The sequence below is a fragment of the Abramis brama genome (genome assembly GCF_963993115.1).
Source record: "Abramis brama genome assembly, chromosome: 2".
Lineage (NCBI taxonomy): Eukaryota > Metazoa > Chordata > Actinopteri > Cypriniformes > Leuciscidae > Abramis > Abramis brama.
In genome coordinates, this window is record NC_139964.1 from 66,628,363 (window position 1) to 66,653,903 (window position 25,541).

Below are 25,541 nucleotides of genomic sequence, written 5' to 3' on the forward strand. Positions count from 1 at the left end.
ATTTAATTTTTGTAATAGTCCTTGGGCCCTATCATACACCCGGAGCAATGCAGCGTCAAGCGCGACGCAAATGTTTTTTCTGCTAGTTTCAGCCCGTCTAAGTAATAATTTGGTTTCACTTTATTTTGATGGTCCCTTTAACGCATTCTGTTGACTATAAGTAAAGTTGCACCTACGTGTCTACTAACTCTCATTAGAGTGTTAGTTAAGTATTAATAGACTGGTAGGGTTAGGGTTAGATTAAGTTGACATGTAGTTGCAAAATTACTTATAGTCAGTAGAGTGTCTGTTGCAGGAACATCACAATAAAGTGTTTGCAGATATTAAGCATACAGTCTACTTATACTCCAGTGAAAGTTAGTTGACATATAGTTGCAAAGTTACTTATAGTCAACAGCACGTTCAAAAGGGACCATCAAAATAAAGTGTTACCAATCATTTTCACGTCCTGCGCCATTTTGTTTAAATAGCAAATGCATTTGCGCCCATTTGTGCGTCCATGGGTGTGCTGGTCTAAAAAAACGAGGTGTGTTCTGGCGCATTGTTGGCGCATTGCTATTTTGAGGCAACAGAAATAGACTGAACCATTGACCAACTGAAACCTGGTCTTAAGTCAATGGTGCAATATTTTTTTGTTATTTAAAGAGCACGTTAGTAATATGCGCCTATAGGCAGGTACACAATGCGCGTACATTCCGCTTATTATGGATGATTATGGATGCGCAGCAGCACACAAACCAGTCAAATATTAAAAATAAAAGAATTACAATGTAAAAGATTATTATTGTGTACATAAAGATCCTCGCACATGAGCAGATCCATTTCCTCTCTGAAGAAAGCGTTTAGTCTTTCCACTATCAAATCCGTCATGTAAATAGCGAATCCGCCATGGCGTGAGCACAACTGGGATTTAAAGGGAGTGGGAGATGAGACTCTGATTGGTTTATTGGTTTACGTTACGCCCAAAACACACCCATTACTCATTAAGAGAATAGAGACAACCCTGCGCCGGGAGCGCCGACCATTTTTCCCGTCGTTAAAGTAGCGAAAGTAGATTCGGACATGACCTAAGTGCACTTGCACCTTTCGCCCCCTGATTTAGAAACTTGTTAGTAACTTCGATATAAAGAAAAACAGCTGCTTAAAAATTCTTGTCTGAGTTCTGACTGTGTACTTGATGCGATAGAATAAATCGTGAATGTTTCAAGTAAAATTAACCACAGACATTATTCCTTATTTACTCATAAATCCAAACCAGCTATTCAGAAATCCCACATGAACTCAACCTATTGCTCAAGTGTCTTTCTTAGTCATAAAAATGATTTTTAAAAAAAAGAGTAATATTTCACAGAAATACAAAGCGTTATGTGAACAAAAGTCAAATGAAATTGAAAAGCAATTTCATTTGACTTTGAAAAGCAATTTCATTTGTGCGAATGAATAGATGTTGACCGAAATTGCAAAAACTTCATTGTAAATAAACGTGTAATTGTGGTCACCACTCTTCCTTATTGCCATCTGCTAAATGCTAAACATAGAAAATGCTTATTTTAAATATTGCTTTCATCTGTCTTGGTGTTCATTCAAGGGTTTGTTGAAACATATTCTTATGATGCAAGGAGTGTGGATTATATCATGCTATGCTGCTAAATGCAACTACATGTACTTTTGTTACTTGGATCCTTGTTTGAAATGTCTAGTTTCATAAAAACAATGTTAGAGACAAAATCAGCTCATTTAATGACACATTTATTAACTTGAATTTACATTCATTTTGATATTTTCAAAATGATACATCTCTTTGCACATCTTCCCAATAGAAAGTGTTCTTCTTTTAGTAGTATGTTTCTTGTTCCACCCAGCCTGAAACAAAACAGCACAAATATTAGTTCATTCTTGATCGATAAAAGGAATAAAATACAACAAGCTACTGTATTTGTATACAGAAGTATTTTTTGTAATTTTCTGCTTGGGAAACAGGAATATTAGATGCATAATGAAAATTAATTTACCTCCTGGGTTCTTCCTAAGAAGGTATTTTCTAATTTCATCATAGATGAAAATGAGCAGTGAATATGGGAAGGCACAGAACCACCACATTGGTCTAAATGACAAAACAAAAACAGGGTTTATCAATTAGCAATATGGCCTTTTCAAGGTCATGTAAAAATTCAAACGTTTCATTTTCAGATTTCACCTACTTCATTGGATACATCCTGACAGCAAGATCCATGCCTGGGCAGTAGGACAGGAACGCTGCCAGAGCAGTTTCCTCAAACAGACCAAAGATGAGGACTTTGTTCCTATGAAAGAAAAATAAATCTAGTTAGGATAAATATAATTTGGCCAAACTGGGCTTTTAGAGGTACAATAAGCAGCCATGAGCTGGAACTGAACAAACAGTTCAATCTGATAGATATCAGGCTAATATTTTATGGCTTGTTTGACGCCGAGCCCATTGCGTACATACTTCATTCCCTGCTGTAGGATGGATAGCCTTCTGGTCTTGCAGATGAGCAAATCAGTCCACTGCACAATCACAATACTGGTAAAGAAGGCTGTGTGGCATGTGAACTCCACAATCTTTCTGCGCTCATAGGTCTAAATCAGACAGGTAAAAACACAGAGCATTATATAAAAGATTGATATTTCTATTGAAATGTTGGTTTCAAGTGTGTCAGGTTTGGTAGAGCTGTGACACCTACCCATTGTTGGCCATAGCTGTCTTCCAGGTCATTGAGAAATCTGTCTTCCCAGCCAACTCGAATTCCTACCAGATCCCAGGGCAAAAATCCATTCTCAGCAAGAATTACGAAGTAGGTAAAGAACCCACCAACTGCTTGCATCATACCTATAAATTAAGTATGAAGACACGTAAGAAACAACCAGCAATGAACACCAAGGGTGCTCAGTATAGAATAGACATGCTCTTACCAATTTGACCATAGCTCATACTGATTAACCTCTCATTCACCAGCCTATCTGTTGCAGCGTTTCTGGGTTGTCTCTTCATGATGTCGCTTTCAGCAGGTTCGTAGGCCAATGAGATAGCAGGAACCTGTAGGAATAAATAGGTAAAAATTAATACATGCATATTTCACAGTTCTCTTCATTAAGATAACTAAATTGACATCTTATCCCTACCATGTCAGTGCCCAGGTCAATGCAGAGAATGGTGATGGTGCCCAAAGGTAGAGGAATACCGACAAGGACAAAAAAGAGGAAGGGTGACATCTCAGGGATCTTACTGGTCAGCGTGTAGGCAATGGATTTCTTCAAGTTGTCAAAGATCAGACGACCTGAAGGGGAAGACATGTTAGAGAAATAAGTGTCAAAGTTACCTTGATAATACTTCAATCAGTTTAGTTCCCAATAACGTCATACCTTCTTCTACTCCAGTGACAATTGAGGCAAAGTTGTCGTCCAGAAGGATCATGTCAGCAGCCTGTTTGGAAACATCAGATCCAGCAATACCCATAGCCACACCAATGTCAGCCTTCTTCAGAGCAGGAGAATCATTGACACCATCACCGGTTACCGCAACAATGGCACCCTGATGAAAGAAAACATGCATTTAATGGTCCCTACTGGGTAAAATCATCCAGAATCAATAGGATTGAATAGATAACTCTCTGGCGGTACCTGTCGCTGACAACCTTCCACAATAATCAGCTTTTGTTGAGGAGAAGTTCTGGCAAACACAATTTCTGAATGATGTTGGAGGATCTCATCCAGCTGTTCTTCACTCATATTCTTCAGTTCTCCACCATGGACCACACAGGCCTTAGCATCTCTAGAGGCACACTTTGCATTAGCAGACATCTAGAGCAAATGCAAAACTTTTGTTTGCTGAATTTTGGAATAGATTTGTTGTAAGGGGCTGAAATAACAAGTTTACCTTGGATTCACCTCCCCGATAGGAATTTTTAGCCGAGCTGCAATATCATCCACAGTCTCATTGCCTTCAGAGATGATGCCGACACCTTTTGCAATAGCTTTAGCTGTAATTGGATGGTCACCAGTAACCATGATAACCTGTAATAGAAGATTCAGCGTTGTCATCAAATGTAATATTCACAGTGTACTCAAACAGTGTATCTCAAATGAGGACAACACCTTGATTCCAGCACTCCGACATTTGGACACAGCATCTGGTACAGCAGCTCGAGGAGGATCGATCATGGACATGAGGCCAACAAAACACAGGTTCTCAGTGGGGAAGTTCACTTCTTCAGAATCAAATGCAAAACCTTCAGGAAACTGGTCATCGGGGAGGCTATAGTGGCAGAAGCCTGTGAAGGAGAACAGAATTATTCATATATGCTGTAATTCACAATTCTGTGTGTTCATATTCTTTGGCAGTCATAACTTGATTTTTTACAGGTGAACTTCATAAGGTGGCTTTACCCAGCACTCTTTCTCCAAGACCTCCGAGTTCTACATAAGCATTTTGGAATGAATCTTTCATTTCATCATCCATAGCCTGCTCTTTTCCTTGAATCAAAATGGAGGAGCATCGATCCAAGATTCTCTCAGGCGCTCCCTTCATTACTAGCAGGTGCTTAGACTCTGAGGAATTGAGATTCTTGTGGACTGAGAGCTAGAAAAGGCATATTGAGGTACTGTTAGGACGACCAGTCAAATCTGCATCATCATCTCTAAAGAATACATCAACAAAAATACCTGATATTTGTTGGTGGAGTTGAAAGGGACTTCAGCTAACTTTGGGTACTTCTCTCTCATTTCAGTGACTGAACCACAGCACAGCTCAATAGATTTCAACAGAGCAGACTCTGAAGCATCACCAGCTGTTTCTCGCTGCAAAACATATTTTATTGTTAAGAAAAAGCTGCCACTCTAAATAACACAACTAAGAATGCATATTCACTGCTGAAACTCTAGAAGTTGCAAGCCTATGGATGCAGTGTCAATGTACATCTAAAATAGAGATATTATTATAGCACACCTTAAGAACTGGGAGATGGCTCTGATCAGCAAGGAAAACGGCACGATTGCACAAGCCAGCGACACGTGCAAGGGCAGCCCAAGTAGGAGAGCTTTTGTCAAATGAGGTGCCACTCTGGTTCTCTGTTGTGTCTGCTATATGAATATGGTTGTCAAACCACATGTGAGCGACGGTCATTCGGTTCTGGGTCAAAGTTCCAGTCTTGTCAGAGCAGATGGTGGTGGTCGAGCCAAGAGTCTCTACGGCTTCCAGATTCTTCACCAGGCAGTTCTTCTTTGCCATTCGTTTAGCAGTCAGAGTTAGACACACCTATATGAGTAAGCACACGTCAAGTAATCATAGGAATTTTGAAATGTGTGTAAAATGATATGTGAACATAATATCACTCCAACTTACAGTTACAGTGGCAGGGAGACCTTCAGGCACATTAGCGACAATGATTCCAATCAGGAAAATTACCCCTTCCAACCAATTGTAGCCAAGGATCAGGGAGAGGATTAAGAAGGTCACGCCCAGGAAGACGGCAACACCAGTGATGATGTGGATGAAGTGTTCAATCTCTTTAGCAATTGGTGTCTGTCCACCTTCCAGGCTGGAGGCAAGACTGGCGATACGACCCATGACTGTGCGGTCACCGGTGTTGATGACAATCCCTCTGGCAGTCCCTATTGAATATTGTCATGTTTAAGCATTATTGCATTTAAAGAATTTAGTCAATCGTTTTGTCCACATCTGCTGTATAGATATTGTAATTTTGTACCTTCAACACAGTTGGTAGAAAAAAATGCAATGTTTCTTGTCTCTAAGGGGTTTTCACTAGAAAAGTCAGGAGTACGACTCTGGGGCTCAGATTCGCCAGTGAGGGAAGAGTTGTCCACCTGGAAAGGAAAGCAAGAGGTGATGTTTCATGAAAACTCATTTACTGCAGTAAGCATATTATTTTTGCCATACAATTCTTGTTCATACCTTGCATCCTTGTGCAGAGACAACACGAATATCAGCTGGAATTCGGTCTCCACTTTTGACCTCCACAAGATCGCCAGCGACTACCTCCTCAGCATTGATTACCTTTTTCTCTCCATCACGTACAACCAGGGCTTGCTACATGACAATAAATTAACATAACTATCCTTTGTACATTGTGAAAGCTATTTCTGAGGTAAAATTAATTTACGTTTTTATACTTGAGGAATGAGGTTCTTAAAGGAATCCATAATCCTAGAGCTCTTAGCCTCTTGATAGTATGAGAAGCATCCATTGATTGTGACAACAAAAGCAAGCACAAGTCCCAGATACAGCTGCAAAAAACAATGTAAATATTCATTAATCATATTCTTTCATCCAAAGTTTACACAATACTTATAAGGAAGATAATCCCCCCTGGAGAAACCTCATATTAAGTACCTTGCTCAATAGCACAGTGGCTATCAGCTCAGATCTTTAATGAATAAAACACTTTCCTAAAAAAGGGGTCTAAATTATGCAACTAAGTTTATTGACATGAACTATTTATGCCAATGTAGAAATGAAGACAAAACATTTTTTCCTCATACATTGTCATTTGCCGGTTCTTCAGAAGAGGCAGCCTGGATCGAATATGCAAAGAAGCAAAGAAAGGACCCAATCCACAGCAGAGTTTGGAAACCACCAAAGAGCTGTCTGCAGAACTTGACCCATTCTGGAGTCGTAACAGGTGGAGTCAAGGCATTTGGTCCATCACGGGCTAAGACTTCCTTTGCTCGGAAACCGGACAAACCCTGCCACAAGGTATGAAAATTGAATATTAAAGGCACGTTGAAAACAAATGCTCACAAATAATAATATTACATGCAGATGGCTACAGATCCATTACTTTTTATATTTAAAAAAAGTTGAAAGCCTTGAAAGTAACTGCTATCATGAAATTAATGAAATTACTAAAAAGTACTAGCCAAGTTAACAGTTCCTCTTTTTAACTAAAGGCAAGCAATTCTCCATAAAATGTAATAATTTGTTTTACATAAATGTCTCAAAATAAAAATATGTGAATAATTCTAGAATAATGCATTATTAATATTTTCCCCCAAAAGTGTCACTAAACATTTACTCACCTTTGAGAGATCAGTGCCGTATTTTCGAATAAGCTCATCGAATGTCAGCTTGTGGTCGTCCTGCAGAAGAGTAAAGATGTTTGAAATCTCAAGTTACCTCACTTTCAGACTACACTAGATGGTAAAACCATGAATGTTTTTGAAAGGATTATAATATACAAATGTTTTTAAAGCAAGGGTAATATGGGACTTCAAAAGATTTTTGTGTTTAATGAAATAAAATGTAAAATAATTTCATACCAGTTCCACTTCTTTCTTAAGTTCCTCCATGTCCTTTTTGCTCTTTTTCCCTTTTTTGGGCTTTTTGACTCCATCTTCTGAAGTTGCTGCCAATTTGTACTTATCATTCCCCATCTGTCAAGCACAAAACAATATGCATATATATATATATATATATATATATATATAAAACACCAACATCTTACCAGATCCCCCCAGAAAATCTACTTGAACAAATGGAAAACATGCAGAATTGGACAGTAAAATGAAACAAATTAAGCGATGCATCCAGCTTTAGTTCACTTACCCCAAGCCCCATTTTTCTTCTTGATGTCCACCTAAAATCCAATGATGTCTGGTTAGTACCCCTGTCTTGGAGGCTGTTGGAGACAGAAGTCCCTGTGTGTCCAAACCAGGTCCACACATTTATACCCTGCCATCTCACCTGTTTAATGGGGAGGTGTTCTGGGAAAATTAAGGAGGAGTTTGTCAGGTGTCATTTAGTTTTAACATTACTTAACCTTCATTTATACAGGTAGGTCATTTCTATGACACCCGGGTGAAGGACTGGTCTATTAACTATTATCTTATCCATAGATCTATGGCTTGTTAATAATAACTTGTGATAAATAACTTGCTTTTCACTTTAATACACACCCTTATTTGTTTAGATATCAGTATTTTGCTTTTTAAGACATATTTCTATGGTTATATTTGCACGCTACCATATATTTATAACTTTGGACCATTTTTTTCATTTTCATTCTAAGTAAATAACGACTTTGTAAATTGTGTTCTGTGGCCAACAATATCCGATGAATCAAACTGCTTCTGTAAATGGTCAGAATCTATCATTACATGTTAAATTTCAGACTGTGACTATAGGACCTTGTCAATGTTAATGTTAAAAAAGGTTTGCTAAATGTTGTCAGTCAATAGACTATCACAGCCTCCATGTCCTTCACAGTGCCTTAAAGTTTAGTCCACATCACACATCTGAGGGTGCTGCAAACATCGCTTTGCATTTGAATACAATTGGGACAATTTCTCTCTTGAGTTTTCATTAATTTCTAAAGACCCTACATGTGGCCTCTGTCTCACACACACACAAAAAAGGAAAGAATTGTTAAAATCAGCAATGATATGGATTTTAATTCCTAATATTGTGGTATTTAATCAAGGATTTATTGAACTAAATGATAATATAAGGTGAACGTTAGAACACAATGTTTTATTTTCAACTGGTTTCATTTATTGGTAGTACAGTAGACCTATTCATCACATTTCTGAAAGCCAACATGCTTTTAGAATATGAATTTTATTATCTTATCTTATATCTTGCTTTTCTGCACATTACAATTGTAACTATACTTTTGTGCATGGCTAAAATGGTTTGGGTTACTGTTTTCACAAACCTCTATTTACTGTTTGCAAGAACTTCAGAGACAAAAAGCAGATTCAGCTCCATTTAATTGCTGAAAATGACCAGATTTTTATTATTTAGAAAATATATGTTAGTAAATATTGTTATGAAATGGAAGTAATCACTGTCATTTACAATGCAACTTTCTTCTTGGGAAACAGACATATTTGCTTTAGAATGAAAACACTCTTTGTTGAGGCTAATAACAAAGTCTGTTCACACCTGTAGGCTACATCTTGTATTACTTCAGAGTATTTTCTTTCATTTTTTTTTTCTCATGGGTTTGGTTAGGTAGGGTTGGAGGAATAACTTTTCAAATGGATACAGGTCAAAAATATATTGAAATGTCCTCAATGCAAAAGAGCCTCATGGCCCCCATGTCCTTCAAACTGCCTTAAACGTCCACACATATTTCACCAGCAGCATCACACATCTAAGGGTACCGGAACCAACATTTTGCATTTCTATCAGAGTATTATGACCTGGATGGGACAGGCTGTAACATAAATAAACCATTCCAACCATTATCTCAAATATACCCCCCGCCCCCCCATTATTTTACTATAAGTGGGAGAAAATAAGCTTCAGGTCTTGGCTTGCTCAAGCCAAAATAATAACTTAAGTTTAAAACTGTCATACCTCCCTCCCTCCCAGATTAACCAAGCCCAGGAGAAAAAGATAACCTCAAAGAAAATGCTCCAACCCCCTGCAGACACACTATTTACACTAGGTGCTATTAACTATATACAAGATTTAAACCACAAACAGAGATCTTAATGATGATAACACAAAGGACAAAAGTAACAATGGCAAGAGTAGCAGCCCCAGATCAATGTATCATGATTTAGTGGTTATTGTGTATTTATTTTATTTTTTTGCACCAACACATTGCTATAGTAATGCCATCTTTCTGTCAAGCCCCTTAAATTTTGCTCCTTCTTTATCGCAATTGGCATGTATTGCTTTGTGTTTCATTGCAAATGTCTCTCAAGATCAATGAACAATCCATCTGTTTGAAAAATGCACGTCTTTCTTTTAGAATGACAAACAGCTTTTCTTAAAACTGGTTATTCAACTCTTCACACCATGTATTTGAGACTGCAAGACACCAAACATCCAAAGCATGAGTCAAAGCATGCTTTCTGCTGAGATATACGTAGAGTATGTGCACTCTTAAAAAAACAAAGGCCACAAACCAACTCTCAAACCTTCACTGATCACTGAAGTTCATCTGAGGGTCATGAGGGTCATCTATGGCATCGCTGGGAGAACCGACTTATTTTAAAGCTACACTGTGTAGGATTTTCTCCCATCTAGCGGTGAAATTGTTTATGACTACCAACTGAATATTACTTTCTAGCCTCCCATTCCGAGGGCGTTTTAACTCCTATGGTGTCTGTATTATTTCAAATCTGCCGGCAGTCGCGAGTAATCTCCCCCTCGCATTCGTCACGGTGCCACTGAGTGTAAAAACGCGAAAGGCGAAGTTTGAATTTCCAGGTATGTCCCTCTTTGGCTAATGTATTTTCAAGATGGAGGCGCAACATGGCTGCCGCCATTCAAGCGACTCGCTCGTATGTATTCTAAATGGCAGATTCTACACTTACGAGAATACTTGATTAGTTGGTAGAAGTAATTACACATTAATGAGCACATATCATTTTGAAAGAACAAAGTGTTTTTTGCTAAGAATCAACTTAAAAAATTACACAGTGTAGCTTTAAGGAGTGTAGTCGCTAAATATGGCCATTTCCCTATCAGATCAGTGATCCATCATTTAACCTCAACATTGAGGAAACCTCAAACTTAAAAGCTTTTTAAACCTTTCCTCAAGGCAAAGGCAACTCTTTTTTTTTTTGGAAAGGGCAGATTTACTGACATTGGAGGAGTCTTTTTCAAATGCTGGGAGTGAATAAATGATAGGAACCTTAGCAGGTTGAAAGTAGTCGTAAAGGTCGAGCAGTGTCAAATGACTCATTAATGCATCTATTAATGGTTCATGCACTTCATATACAAAGTGACATCTTGTGTTGCTTAGGCTCTTTTGCTTCAGTGATGCATCAACAAAATGCCTTTAATCTGCTGCAAACACACTGTTTTTAGTCAGAAAGAGTCCTCTTTAGACTGGCAGTCTACCTGTTGTGAATTTGGCCCCTTTTTTTACTTTTACCTTTTTTTCCTATATATATTTGTACTACATATCCCACAATTCCAAGCAAATCTAGTACACTACATTACCCATACACCCCCTGGTTAAGGTCTATAAGTAGATTGGTGAGGTGTGGGTGTTTGAATGGACACCAACCATGTCCTTTGAGTCCTTGATGCGTTAAGTTTGTTTTGCCAATTGTATTGTTTGAATTTGTGTATATATATATATATATATATATATATATATATATATATATATATATATATGTTATGCTTATTGATGAATTATATGAGTTTGATTTCCTTTATTGTATTGTTTGTAGACTTAAGACCATCCTGTTCATCCTGTCCATCCGTTAACTCCTGTCCATTTACATCATGTGAATCCATGAACTTCAAGTCATGTGAATTACCCAAGACTTAATCATCCTGAACTTAAAATAAAAGAGAGCAAAGGACTAGTATTTGTCATGTGTTTTAATCAGACACGCCATTGAGTTTCTGCAACTCCAACTAACTCGGGATATATTTAACATCTGATATCCAACACTACCTGCATATCAGGTTACTGGGAAAAGTTTAACATAGGACATAATATCCAACAAACTTGCTGCCTGATAGTAAAGCAGGTGCCTCATGAACAGAGGGACAATTTACTCAAGTATTTGTTGACTAAACCACACAAAGGATGTTTCATAGTGCAGCTTATGCTGGCAAGGAACCGCCCACTATAGACAGGAAGAGCCACCAACTGACATGTGTGATCCTTTGGTTTAGGGGCATGCTATCTGATATATCATCTCAAATATATTACCAGAAATACCTTTTTACATTTACTACTTACTTAATCATTTCTAACTGCATCTGATAAGAGACTCATTCAACTGAATCAGTAGGAAAACTTGAGTGACTCCAGCTGAAAGGACCTTGAACATTAAGCATATTTGCTGCACCCGCGAAAATTATCAGATTGAACTCATCTAAGAGACCCTACAACGGTTTGATACACATTCTGAAACTTCAGTGGCATTATTTAAATATTTAAAGCAGCAAAGAGAGAAGTTCATGTGACGTGTGAGTCGTGTGCTCAGGAAACAAACAAATTTTCACACACCAAAATAGAAAGGAAATATGACGAGGCCAAACAGTGCAGAGGCAAAATGAATAACCAAATTTTACGATGAGTTGACTTTATCGAACAAGTTGTTTGTAACAACTTTATCGAACAAAATAACTTTTGTTTGGATTAAGATTTTGAATAAAAAAGTAAGCCATAAAAAGAGGAAGCTTGTCTATCATTCCTTCCATCACTCTAAAAAAAATGCTGGGTTGTTTCAACCCATGTTTGGGTCAAATATGGTCAAACCCAACCGTTGCTTTAAATATTTAAGTTACATTGGGTTTGTCCATATTTTACCCAGACATGGGTTGAAAAAAAACAGCATTTTTTAGAGTGTATGCTGTGGTTGGGAAGTCCCCATTTTTCATTTTAAGATCACAACCACAAATGTAGTAGAAAAGCTTTCTGCTTTGATGAATACATCGACTAGCCTACTTATATATACTTGTGTACGAGAACTCATGCACTGATGATCTTTAACAATAAGACCAGAAATGTGAATTAAGAAAGTAAAGAGAGTGCATTTTGATTTTGAGAGAGCTGAATGGGTGCTGACAATTAGTGTGAAACCTTTTAGTGCCACTAATTAAAAATACTTGTTTGTTTTGGCATTTTGTTCTTATTTTGCAGAACACAAGTGTTGTGTGTAAAAGCAATGAGGAGAGGAGATACAATTTATAATTTGACCCATACATTCATCCTTTATATTTATCCTGAACTATAGGCCTATATTTATTAGGTCATTACAAAAATAAACATGTTTTCTTAAAGAAAAAAGGTAGGGGCTCAGATAACACACAATTTATTATTAATTTATGCAAATTAGCAGCGTCATTATGATATTCTGAGTGACATGAAAAAACAACTGAATTTAACTAAATGTGTGATATTCAATCATTATTTTTATATTTTTATAATAATGTTTTGAATATCACACATTTTGTAAAAAATAATAATAATAATTACAATAAATATTTGATATGACTGTATAGGCTACTTTATTTGACAGTGTTGACATTCATTGAGTGATAGGGAAGGAAAAACATATTTTGTGAGAAAATGAAGAATCAGGAGGTTTGCACCCTAACCTCTTAAATTAACATGTTGGCGAATTATTTTATTTTTTTTAACTGCTGCAAAAACTCAATGTAATTATCAGGGACGTGCACAGACATTTTGAGGGGCAGGGGCTCAAGTGAAATAAAGGGCACTTCTCATAATTACGTTTTTTCTTTCTTTTTTTTTTTAAACAAAAAAGTATATATATTATATAACTATATATAGTATATAACTCTGACTTCCTTTTTAAAAAATTAATTAAAAAAGTTAATTTTATCTTCCTCAAACTCACGCAATTGTTTCATTTTCAAAAGATGTCTACAAAATAATCCGTTCACACAGAAACCATGGTCTCCTTAGTATTCACTAGGTTTATAGAGCAGCAAAGCAAACCATTCCACAATGTGCATGTTTTGAAAACATTTTCTATGCTACTAGTTTCAAGTATATATGAAGAGTTCAGATGCAAAAGCCTCTAAGTGACATCTGAAATTTTCTTCTAAAATGAGCATTTTTTTCAAGTTCAGTAATTTAACTTAAATGACAATTAATAGGTAATTTTCATTGCCAGTAATGTGAAATAAGTGAACATAAACATACAAGCTTGATAAAAATGATCATTATAAGGAAGTTTCAGATGGCACTTAGAGGCTTTTTCATCTGAACTCTTCATATTTAGAATAACCTAAATAACTGCATCAAGCAGAGGGGCGTGTTTTACTAATAATTTGTTTATTTTTGCACAAGGCACTACATCGTTTTAATTATTTTGGAATACATAACACTTTAAAATTAAACTTCCCAAAATAATTGAGTAAAAATTCAATAAAAGCCAATGTCAAGTATGTATTTATTTATAAAGGTTTAGAGGAAATAAAAAAAGTTAAATTACTCATAAATAAAAAGTTAATTTATAAATATTGTTATTTTTAATGTTTAATGTTAACTTATTTCTACTCAGTTTTATTTATTAATGTACCAGATGCAGTTACTCAGATTTACTACGTTCTTTAGAGTGTATCCTCCATCTGTTTGCATCTGTAGATTTCTTCTAAATTCACCAATTTAGATTTCTAAATTTCAGGGGGAAAGACTCTTGATTTAAGTCATTAACTGGGGACGTTCTGTATGCAAATTAGGCGTCAACTAGTTAAAATGCGCACATTTGCATCTAATTAACAGGGCAATGCAGGTAAATAGGATAAACAAAATAACTAAAGCATATCACCTGGTGGTGATATATGCTTATTTTATTAACTTATTTTATTACATGGCTTGGTTGAATTCCAATGTAGAATGCGGTCTGTTATTTCTTGATATCAGACCGCTGTGCGGAGTATAACAGACCGTTGCCATGAAAAACAGAGCGTTGCTATGGACTCACAGGATTCTAACCGTAGAGACGGAGCGTACTATTTTCTTTAGCGGAAGCAATACAATCGGGGGAGAGGGAGAGGGAGCGCTTCAGAACTCCTGACCTGATATTTAGATGTACTATTCTTCAAAAAATATATTTGTTTGACAGGGAAGCTGTGCGCAAACAGAAATATATATTATTTTTCAAAAAAAAAAAAAAAAGCACCCCAGAAAAAAGGGCACTTTCTCTCCAGGAATAAAAAGGGCAGGTGCTCAAGCCCCCTTTGATGTCTATGTGTGCACGTGCCTGGTAATTATAAAAGATCATAGTTCATTATTCATGTTAATAGTTCAATAATCGAAATTGCCGCCTTTCCCTCTTTAATTCAGATTTACATGAATGCAGCGCAGATCTGTTATCACTCTCTCTCTCTCACTTCGCGCGCTCACTCAGTTTAAATGTTAACGGTCAGTCTGAGGGACGGTCTCACTGCCGATCAGTTTCGCTATTGCTTCAAATAGTCGCCTCTTTATAAATATGCTGTGTTAAATTATATATCAGAGAAGGTTTTAAAGAGTTTGACAAACCTGGAGGTTAGTTGTGGAACGGAATCTATTGATTGACTGTTTAAAAAGGAAAGAAATTGCGCAGTTCTGAGGTAAGAAATTAGCTAATAAGTGATTAGCATGTTTAAATATATAATTCGTTATTTGCTAATGAATATTTGGTGTGAAAGCTGTAAAACTTGTTAGGCACTATGTTGATGTTATATGTAACATTCAGGTAACATGAGATTCAGATAAATTAATTGGCTTGTTTGAGAATTAACTTATGTTAGTTAGCAGCAAAGTTATGAAATTATTTAAATTAGCATGTGTCCAGTTTTAATGAAGTCTAAGATTTATTGGACACTACATAAAACACCATTTACAAATGCTTTGTGTTTAACTGTTTGTGTCATAAATTGTTTATATAAAACGTATATGCCAGTTAATGGTTAATTTAAAGTTGCTAATGTTCTGGGTTTTAATTCATCTTTTAATATTTGTAAATAACTGAAGTCAAATACACTTACCTCCATTAACTCTTTCCCCACCAGCATTTTGGCGCCAGTGCCAGAAGTGATAAGAATGTAAATGTGTACCTTGAAAAGCTTTGGATAAAAGTGTCTGCCAAATGCATAAATGTAAATGTAAATGTTTTTAAAGAAAGTTCCCAGCCACCACCAGCATTTTAATCATTTTCAGGAAAATTTTCATGGCCCTCATAACATTTTCTTGTATGAATATCTTAACATAATATATATTAAAAGAAAGAACAGAGCCTCTGCTTTTACACAACAACAACAACAAAAAAAACCGTTTTATTCTATCTTTACATTCTTTTTTTATCAAAGCTTGTTGATATTTTTTTTTTTTAAAGCACCATTTTGAGCAAAACATTTTTTTTGTTTTGTCAAAGACTATGTCCGGATCAAATTCAGAATGATGATCAAAACACAGATGAAGTAGATTGAGTCCATCAACACTCCCAAAGCCTCACAGTCCTGTAGCTCGTCCTGGATCGACATTTCATTCAGTAACATTAGGCAGTTTTGATTTATATGCTGTTTAATGTTGAGGAACGTGTTATTTTACATATGCATCTGCTTCTTGTTCACCTGTGTTTTGATCCGGAGATTCTGTACTCTTTCAGAAGAGCCTCAAAACGCCCCCTACTGTATAGCAGTGAAAACACTGAAAGCTGGAAATACCCATCAATGGTGGGGAAGTGTTGTCTCATTAACAATGGAAATTTTTATCAATGGCGGGTAACATTTAAAAAAAAAAAAAGTGCTTTAATAATGTAGGCTACACTCATATAATATGAAGAGCTTCTATAATGAGGCGATTTCTCATTGGAATACATTAATAATGGTAGACTGTGAATAAAGCGTTTCAACAATGCCATAGTTAGGCTAACCAAAAAAACTGTTGCTTTTACATGATACTAGCCTACATTAACACTATTTGAGTCGACAAACACCTAATTTTTTGTTTGTGAAAAAAAAAAGATTTATTTAGCTTTGTCTTGTTTTACAGATAGAACAACTATTATCCTTCCGGAGTACATGATGATGTTTGCAGGGTGTGGTGTCCCCATCATCCTCTTGCCATTTGTGGAGATACAGAATGCTTCTTCAACCATCGGTTTATTCTATATTCATCTACTGCCCTGTTAATCAAGGGAAAGAAAAGATCTCCCTTATAATCATGGATTAGCCGCATCTCATCAGCAGATCAGTCAAGAAGAGACACAGCCTGAACCACAAGCAAGTAAGAGCAGTGAGTATTCACTTCACTTTCTTGAATCTTTAATTTCACATTTTTCTTATGTTAAGAGAACATTATACAATGCATCATTCAATACTTTCCATGTCCGTCAGATGTGAGAGATCTCAGGAGCTGGATATTTTGACTTGACCACCTGCAACTCATTTTTATACATTTATGGAATAATAAATTGATTTATAATATTTAATAAATGTATTGAACCTGCCGTGCTCCACTAGTGGCACCAAACAGAAATAGAGAACTTTGATCTCTTTTTTTTCTCTCTGTGACATTGGCTCAACCAGTGGCATGTGTTTTGATGCAGAATTTTGCTGAGCAATGCAATTCTGTTTACCACTATTTTTTGCAATTCTTTTGGTTGTCACTAGTGGTGCAGAAATCATACTCAGCAGATTTAAATAAAATGTAGTAATTTAACATAGCAGTAAGTAGCCTAAACTTTATACATTGTTATACACACCTACACTTTAATAGCAGGAACTTTTATCCAAAGAAACCTACAAAACACTTATTACAGGCACAATACTTACAGAATCAACTTTCTGTCATGAAAAATTCTGAAAAATTCTGAAAATTCTGTTCATCACTGTCATGTCTACTTTGGATAACATGATACAGAGCACATGATACAGTGATTCCTATGAAAGCATATATGTATATGCCTCCTTTGTCAAAAGTGAAACTTTACCTATACATAAAACTTGGTTTAAAACATAAAACTGTAACCTTACCTGACCCCTTAAAAAAGTAGAGGCAATAGCAAAAAATCTACACAACAAATGAAACATCAAATGGTAAGAAATGAAGAAAAACTCCAGGGAAGACAGCCAGAGTCCACCTACACCAAGCCCTTTTTTCCTTATTTCAATTCAAATGTGGTTCTTTGGATAGGAAACCTGTCGGCCACTGTGAGACACAAATCCTTGTGTGTCCAAAATAGGCCTGCCCTGTCAGCTTAACCTACTTTAAGGGCAGGATTTGGGGAAAATTTGGGAGGAGTTTGGCAGGTGTCATCTATCTTTAACGTTAATTTAATCTTTAATCATCACGTCTCAGTTATGTTTTGTTATATCAATTTGCTAATATTGAAAGTAATATCCCTCCTATGTAAATTCATGCACTTATTTCGTATGCAAATATATGTTTTGAGTATTTCTTTTGTCTGTATTTATGAAAGACTTTTACCTAAAAAATTAGATGCTCTCTTATTTTTATGACTTTTGGCCGTTTGTCCATTTTAAAGGTAAGTGATGAACGACTAAATTGTAATAAATCTGATAAATGGGTACAATTACGCACTAATTTTTATTGGACCTTCTTGTTTTGTAAACGATGTTCTGTTTTGTCAGTCAACAGAGCCTCACAGCCCCCATGCCAACATTACTTCCTACAAAAGTTTAGTAGTATAACACAGCTGAGGATGACATCATGGCACACTTTTGTGGAACTAATGTTTTTATAATGTAATGTGTGACTGATGTTCAGCATGTTCTGCTGGTTTCACTGATATGTATAAACATCTCTCACAATGCCGCATGATACTAAGAAGTACCTGAATTCTCAGTATTAGAGGTCATGGGTTCAGTTCCCAGAGAATGCAAGTACAGATAGATATAAACTGTTGATACGTGTAAACTGAATACAGGTGCTTAGCATAAAAGTGTCTGATAAATGCAGCAATTAGTCACATTAAACTTTGCTGCTGTTAATGAGTCTTGTTTTCTCTCAGCTGTGCATGGGAATCAACATGTGAACCTTTTCTGCATTAAAAAGACAGTTATAGACATACACATTTTTTTATTTGTATCATATTTATTTAAATGTTAACTTTTGGTTTGGTTTGGTATGATTTAAATAGACCTTGCATAGCAACAGACCCCTGCTGGTAGATTATGTAACTACACCATTATGGTGCACCTCAATATCTAAGGATTATGGATTTTAATTTATGCTATCCTATCAATCCTATTGCATCTCATCATTCATACAGATCAACTGATATATATATATATATATATATATATATATATATATGTGTGTGTGTGTGTGTGTGTGTGTGTGTGTGTGAGAGAGATATTCATTTCTTTTTCTTTCATTTTTTCACTGTAACCTTTTGTGCATGTTCACTATTTTTATCTCTCTATTTTCAGTTTAATAAAACGCACACACAAATTCAGCTCCATATTATTTAACATTTATTTGCTGAAATTGACCAGATTCTGTATCATTTTGAGCATTTAAAAAAATGTCTCCTAACATGAGTTTGCAATTGAACGTCTTGTTTTAGTAGTATGTTTCTTGTTCCACCCAGCCTGAAACACAATAGCACAGATATTAGAGCCAGTGCATTCTTAATCTCTCAATGTAATGAAATACAACAAACTCCGTTGAGGTTAATGAAGTCTGCCAACATCTGTAGGAAAATTCTGATATTACCTCCTGGATTCTGTCGTAGGATATATTTTCTGACTTCATCATAGATGAAGATAATAAGTGAGTATGGGAAGGCAGTGAACCACCACAATGGTCTAAATAAAAGAACACAAGTTTTAACTGTTATTTTCCATTTCTAACATCCCATTTATATTCTTTTCAAAGTCAGTGCATACAGTATGAAAAGATCTCAACATTAAGATCTCCATTACATAGATATGTCCGCTTACCTTAAAGGATACATTCTGACAGCAACGTCCATGCCTGGGCAGTAGGACAAGAAAGCTGCCATAGCAGCTTCCTCAAAAAAAGCAAAGATGAGGACTTTGTTTCTAGGAAAGAAAAAATAACCAATTATGATAAGGCTTTAGAGGTGACCGGCCCTGAGCTGGAACTGAACAAACAATCCACCAATATTTTATGGCTTCTTTGAAGCTCGTTTGCATCCCTTTTGTTTACATACTTCATTCCTTGCTGTACAATGGAATTTCTTCTGGTCTTTACAATGATCAAGTCACCCCACTGCACAACCACAATACTAATGAAGAATGCCGTGTGGCATGTGGACTCTATAATCTTTCTGGCCTCGTAGGTCTGCATCAGACAACAAAACACACAAGAACAAAGGTATGTTTATACTATACTATAAATTATATGATTGATTTTTCAAATGCATAAAATGATATAGAAGCTTTTTTGCTAGAAATTTGATGCTTACCCATTGTTGACCATAGCTATCTTCCAGGTCAGTGATAGATCTGTCTTCCCAGCCAACTCGAAGTCCTGGCAGATAACTGGGCCAGAATCCATTCTCACCCATAACCACAATGTAGGTAAAGAACCCTGCCGCTGCTTGAATCATACCTAAAAAGGAAAGCAATGACAATGAAATTAATGAATTGCCCATATTACAGATTTTTAATCAATGTCATGTTCAAAACATCCAGACCTCTCAGTTTTGGTAAGAATGCTCTTACCGATTTGACCATATGCCATACTTATTAGCCTCACGTTCACTAGCCTATCTGTTTTAGCGTTTCTGGGTTGTCTCTTCATGATGTCATTTTCTGCATTTTCATATGCCAATGAGATAGCAGGAATCTGTGACCACAATTAATACAAATTAAAAATAGACTACATAATTTAAAGTTCTCTACACTAATAGTACTTTTTCTTACCAGGTCAGTGCCCAGGTCAATGCAGAGAATGGTGACGGTGCCCAGAGGAAGAGGAATACCCACAAGGACAAACAAGAGGAAGGGTGACATCTCCGGGATCTTACTAGTAAGGGTGTAGGCAATGGACTTCTTCAAGTTGTCAAAGATCAGACGGCCTGAAGTGGAAGACATGTTTGAAAAAAAAGTCTCAAAGTAACCTTCATAAATCTTTAATCAATTATGTTCCCAATAACATGTCATACCTTCTTCTACTCCAGTGACAATTGAGGCAAAGTTGTCGTCCAGAAGGATCATGTCAGCAGCCTGTTTGGAAACATCAGATCCAGCAATACCCATAGCTATACCAATGTCAGCCTTCTTCAGAGCAGGAGAATCATTGACGCCATCACCAGTTACGGCTACAATGGCACCCTAATGAAAGAAAACATGCATTTAATGGTCCCTACTGGGTAAAATCATCTAGCATCAACTAGGATTGGATAGATAACTCTCTGACGGTACCTGTCGCTGACAACCTTCCACAATAATCAGCTTTTGTTGAGGAGAAGTTCTGGCGAACACAATTTCTGTGTGATATTTCAGGATATCATCCAACTCGTCTTCACTCATATTCTTCAGTTCTCCACCATGGACCACACAGGCCTTAGCATCTCTAGAGGCACACTTTGTATTAGCAGACATCTAGAGCAATTCCAGTGCTGTTCACCATTTATATTTTTTAACCTGAAAACATTGCTTTGTTTTAGGTGGCTGGGATGTTTGGATTACCTTGGATTAACCTCTCCAACAGGGATATTCAAACGAGCAGCAATGTCTTCCACAGTCTCGTTGCCTTCAGAGATGATACCAACACCCTTTGCAATAGCTTTAGCTGTAATTGGATGGTCACCAGTAACCATGATAACCTGTTTTGGAAAAATCATTCATTTAAATTGCTTTGAATTGATAACCTTAGCTGTAATTGAATGGTCACAAGTAATTATAATTTGAATAATTTAATACAGGCACAGTATATTTAAGCAGTAGATCTCAAATGAGGACAACACCTTGATTCCAGCACTCCGACATTTGGACACAGCATCTGGTACAGCAGCTCGAGGAGGATCGATCATGGACATGAGGCCAACAAAACACAGGTTCTCAGTGGGGAAGTTCACGTCTTCAGAATCAAATGCAAAACCTTCAGGAAACTGGTCATCAGGGAGGCTAAAGTGGCAGAAGCCTGTGAAGGAGAACAGAATTATTCATACATGCAGTAATTCACACATGCTGTGTTCATATTTTTCTGCAGTCATAACTTTAGTGATTTTTTTACAGGTGAACTTCATAAGATTACTTTACCCAGCACTCTTTCTCCAAGACCTCCGAGTTCTACATAAGCATTTTGGAATGAATCTTTCATTTCATCATCCATAGCCTGCTCTTTTCCTTGAATCAAAATGGAGGAGCATCGATCCAAGATTCTCTCAGGCGCTCCCTTCATCACCAGCAGGTGCTTAGACTCTGAGGAATTGGGATTCTTGTGGACTGAGAGCTAGAAAAGGCATATTGAGGTACTGTTAGGACGACCAGTCAAATCTGCATCATCATCTCTAAAGAACACATCAACAAAAATACCTGATATTTGTTGGTGGAGTTGAAAGGGACTTCAGCTAACTTTGGGTACTTCTCTCTCATTTCAGTGACTGAACCACAGCACAGCTCAATACACTTCAACAAGGCAGACTCCGAGGCATCACCAGCTGTTTCTCGCTACAAAAGATTTAATTGAACAAAGTTTTCACTCACAATAACAGTTACATTGGCTGTTGGAATTGTATAAGTTGCTCAAGCCTTGCATATATTCATGTTGCTCATATAGATATAAAGATAGCTAGCAGGAGCTCACGTTAAGGATTGGGAGATGGCTCTGTTCAGCACGGAAGACGGCACGGTTGCACAAGCCAGCAACACGTGAGAGGGCAGACCAAGTAGCAGAGCTCCTGTCAAACGAGGTTCCACTCTGGTTCTCTGTTGTGTCTGCTTCATGAATCTGGTTGTCAAACCACATGTGAGCGACGGTCATTCGGTTCTGGGTCAAAGTTCCAGTCTTGTCAGAGCAGATGGTGGAGGTCGAGCCAAGAGTCTCCACGGCTTCCAGATTCTTCACCAGGCAGTTCTTCTTTGCCATTCGTTTGGCGGTCAGAGTTAGACACACCTACATGTGTAAACGCAAACATACATAAAGTCAAGTAATAATTTTTGGCACAGACATACTAAAATACAACCTGGATTTAATGACTTGAAAAGTACTGTAGATACAGTTGACTAAATAACAAGAAGCATAAGGAAAGAAGCACCCTGACTTACAGTTACAGTGGCAGGAAGACCTTCAGGTACATTAGCGACAATAATTCCAATCAGAAAAACAACTGCTTCCAACCAACCATATCCAAGGATCAGGGAGAGGATTAGGAAGGTCATGCCCAGGAACACAGCTACACCAGAGATAATGTGGATGAAGTGCTCGATCTCTTTTGCAATTGGCGTTTTTCCACCATCCAGGCTGGAGGCAAGTGATGCTATACGACCCATGACAGTGTGATCACCGGTGTTGATGACAATCCCTCTGGCAATACCTAATGTTCAAGCAATTTAGTTGTTTAGTTTGTCCACAGATACTATAAAATGCAATTGTATTCAACATTCTACAGAAACTTTTCATGTACCTTCAACACAGTTGGTAGAGAAAAACGCAATGTTTCTTGTCTCCAGAGGGTTTTCATGGGAGAAGTCAGGAGTACGACTCTGGGGCTCAGATTCGCCAGTGAGGGAAGAGTTGTCCACCTGGAACAGTAGAAGGGAAGTTTCATAAAAAGGTACTATTAGGATATATCACATTTGACATTCAGGTCTTACCTTGCATCCTTGTGAAGAGATGATGCGAAGATCAGCTGGGATTCGGTCTCCACCTTTGACTTCCACAAGTTCACCTACAACGACCTCCTCGGCACTGATGATCTTTTTCTCTCCATCACGCATAACTAGAGCTTGCTACATTACCAGAACAGAACAATGACTACTTTTGTGCCATGGGAAAGCTACATTTGAACATGCAATGTTTTGTAAGACACAATTTCTGTACCTGAGGAACAAGGTTCCTAAAAGATTCCATGATCTTTGAGCTCTTGGATTCTTGATAGTATGAGAAGCATCCGTTGACTATGACGACAAAAGCAAGTACAAGTCCCAGGTACAGCTGCAAAACCACAGTTATGTTTTTAGAAAGGCACAAAGTGTATGATAATCTACATTGAATTGACATTGAACTACTTGTATATAATTTTTTTTTTACATTTCTGTAGGTGAAACACTAGAGCATGCCACTAGCAACGCCAATGTCATTGGTTTGAATCCCATAGAATGCATGGACCAATAAAAAAATGTGTACCTTGAAAGCAATGTAAGTCGCTTTGGATACAAGCTTCTACTAAATGCATACATATAAATGTATTTAAATGAAACTATATAATGCATTTTTTTATTCTTCTTTTTTTTTTTTTAGCTCTCATACATTGTCATTTGCTGGTTCTTCAGAAGAGGCAGCCTGGATTCCATATGCCGTGAAACAAAGAGCTGCACCAAGCCACAGCAGTGTTTGGAAACCACCGAAGAGCTGTGTGCAGAACTTGACCCATTCTGGAGTCATGGGTGGTGGGGTCAGGGCGTTCGGCCCATCACGCTCTAAGATCTCCCTTGCACGAGAAGACGACAATCCCTACCATAGGGTATGAACATTGTGTAGTTAAACATACAGAAATGACAAAAAAATAAATAACACAGTTTCAACTTAGAACTGTAGGCTGCTTGAAATTAAATCACCAAAATTTGAAAACACATACACGGGTTTCTATGCACTTCACGGCTAGTAATTATTTTATTTATTTATTTATTTTTTCTTACAGGTAAGGGTTAGGTATCTTAAGCTTAACATAAAACATTCATTAACATTAAAAACAATTTTTTTAAAGATACATTTCTTTATCTCTTTTTATATATTAAATAAAAAGAAGGCAAAATGTATGAATAAAGAGTAACACAAAATGCAGTAATACATCAAATTTCAATCAAAGTCTCACTAAACCTCTGCTCACTTTATTCAAGTCAGTGCCGTATTTGCGTGAAAGTTCATCCAATGTCAGCTTGTGGTCGTCCTGCAGAAGAGAAAAAAATCTTGCATCTCAATTCTCCACATAAAATCGATTTAAAAAAAATTTGGCCAGCATAATATTTCATGCAGAAAAGAATGAAATAATGTAGTTTTGTGAGTATAGCTGAGAAAGTATTCTGGGTGGTTATAGTTTACAGATCATCCTAACATTAGGTTATATTGCCTCCATGTCATAGATAACTTATTAATTTGTTATATATATATATATATATATATATATGCATTTCTCACCAGTTCCACTTCTTTCTTCAGTTCATCCACATCCCTCTTCTTTCTTTTCACCTTTTTGGCCTTTTTGATTTCATCCTCAGAAGTTGCTGTCAGTTTGTAGTCATCGTTCCCCGTCTATAAAACATAAAAACACATTACCTGATCAGAGCAGAGCCAAAGGTAAACTTCAGCAGAAGAAAAAGATCAAGCAAACTGATTGATGAAACCACCAGAATTGATGCTGAAAGGACCAGCATACACCGGCATGAATTTCCATGCTGGCTTATGCTGGTTTGGCGCCGGTCTGTAACGCTGATCAACCAGCATGGTCTTTCTGGTGAAGCTTGTTGACCAGGGAAGCTAATTAAGCTTCCCGTTTGGGACCAACCAGCTCACCAGCATCCCAGATGTAACATATGCTGGTGGTTTCAGAAGATATAATCAAGATAACCATAGTCCACTCACACCAAGCCCCATTTTCCTAATTAATTCAACCCAAAATCTGGTGCTTTGTATTCCAGAAGCCTCTCTGGAGACACAAGTGCCTGTGTGACCAAGCAAAGTTTACAAAATTTATATTCTGCCAACTCACCTGTGTTTTGGGGAGGAGATCTGGGAAATTTTGGGAGGGGTTTAGCACCTGTCATCCTTAACCTTTTATTTTAACCTTTCATTTATTTAACCTTCATCCTTACAGGCACGTCATTTTGGTGACACCCATGAGAAAGACTGGTATATATGAACTACTATTAATGTTACAATTTTATATATATATCGATTCTGGTGGTTTCA

At 36.9% G+C, this 25,541-nt stretch overlaps 1 protein-coding gene and 1 long non-coding RNA gene across 3 annotated transcripts; one reads left to right on the plus strand and one right to left on the minus strand.

The window, feature by feature from the left end:
• Positions 1–1,733: 1,733 nt before the first annotated feature.
• On the minus strand, positions 1,734–25,294 carry LOC311075304 (sodium/potassium-transporting ATPase subunit alpha-1-like). 2 transcript variants are annotated; one of them, XM_084102598.1, is made up of 22 exons: positions 7,583–7,670; positions 7,297–7,410; positions 7,057–7,116; positions 6,520–6,723; positions 6,151–6,264; positions 5,933–6,067; positions 5,727–5,844; positions 5,363–5,631; positions 4,967–5,275; positions 4,684–4,818; positions 4,408–4,600; positions 4,117–4,292; positions 3,899–4,035; positions 3,643–3,793; positions 3,385–3,553; positions 3,145–3,299; positions 2,935–3,058; positions 2,706–2,851; positions 2,471–2,601; positions 2,202–2,303; positions 2,013–2,104; positions 1,734–1,863 (listed from the first exon to the last, which is right to left on the minus strand). In XM_084102598.1, the coding sequence occupies exons 1-22, from the start codon at positions 7,592–7,594 to the stop codon at positions 1,835–1,837; spliced, it is 3,075 nt and encodes a 1,024-aa protein (XP_083958724.1). In that variant the 5' UTR covers positions 7,595–7,670; the 3' UTR covers positions 1,734–1,834. The 2 variants fall into 2 exon arrangements, with proteins under 2 accessions (XP_083958724.1, XP_083958725.1); XM_084102599.1 differs by lacking the exons at positions 1,734–1,863; positions 2,013–2,104; positions 2,202–2,303; ... (17 more) ...; positions 7,297–7,410; positions 7,583–7,670 and adding exons at positions 18,820–19,030; positions 19,155–19,246; positions 19,382–19,483; ... (17 more) ...; positions 24,771–24,884; positions 25,215–25,294.
• LOC311075337 lies at positions 23,423–24,011 on the plus strand. The gene is made up of 3 exons (XR_014604475.1): positions 23,423–23,561; positions 23,674–23,771; positions 23,874–24,011. It is a non-coding gene; the product is annotated as an uncharacterized lncRNA (long non-coding RNA).
• Positions 25,295–25,541: the final 247 nt, after the last annotated feature.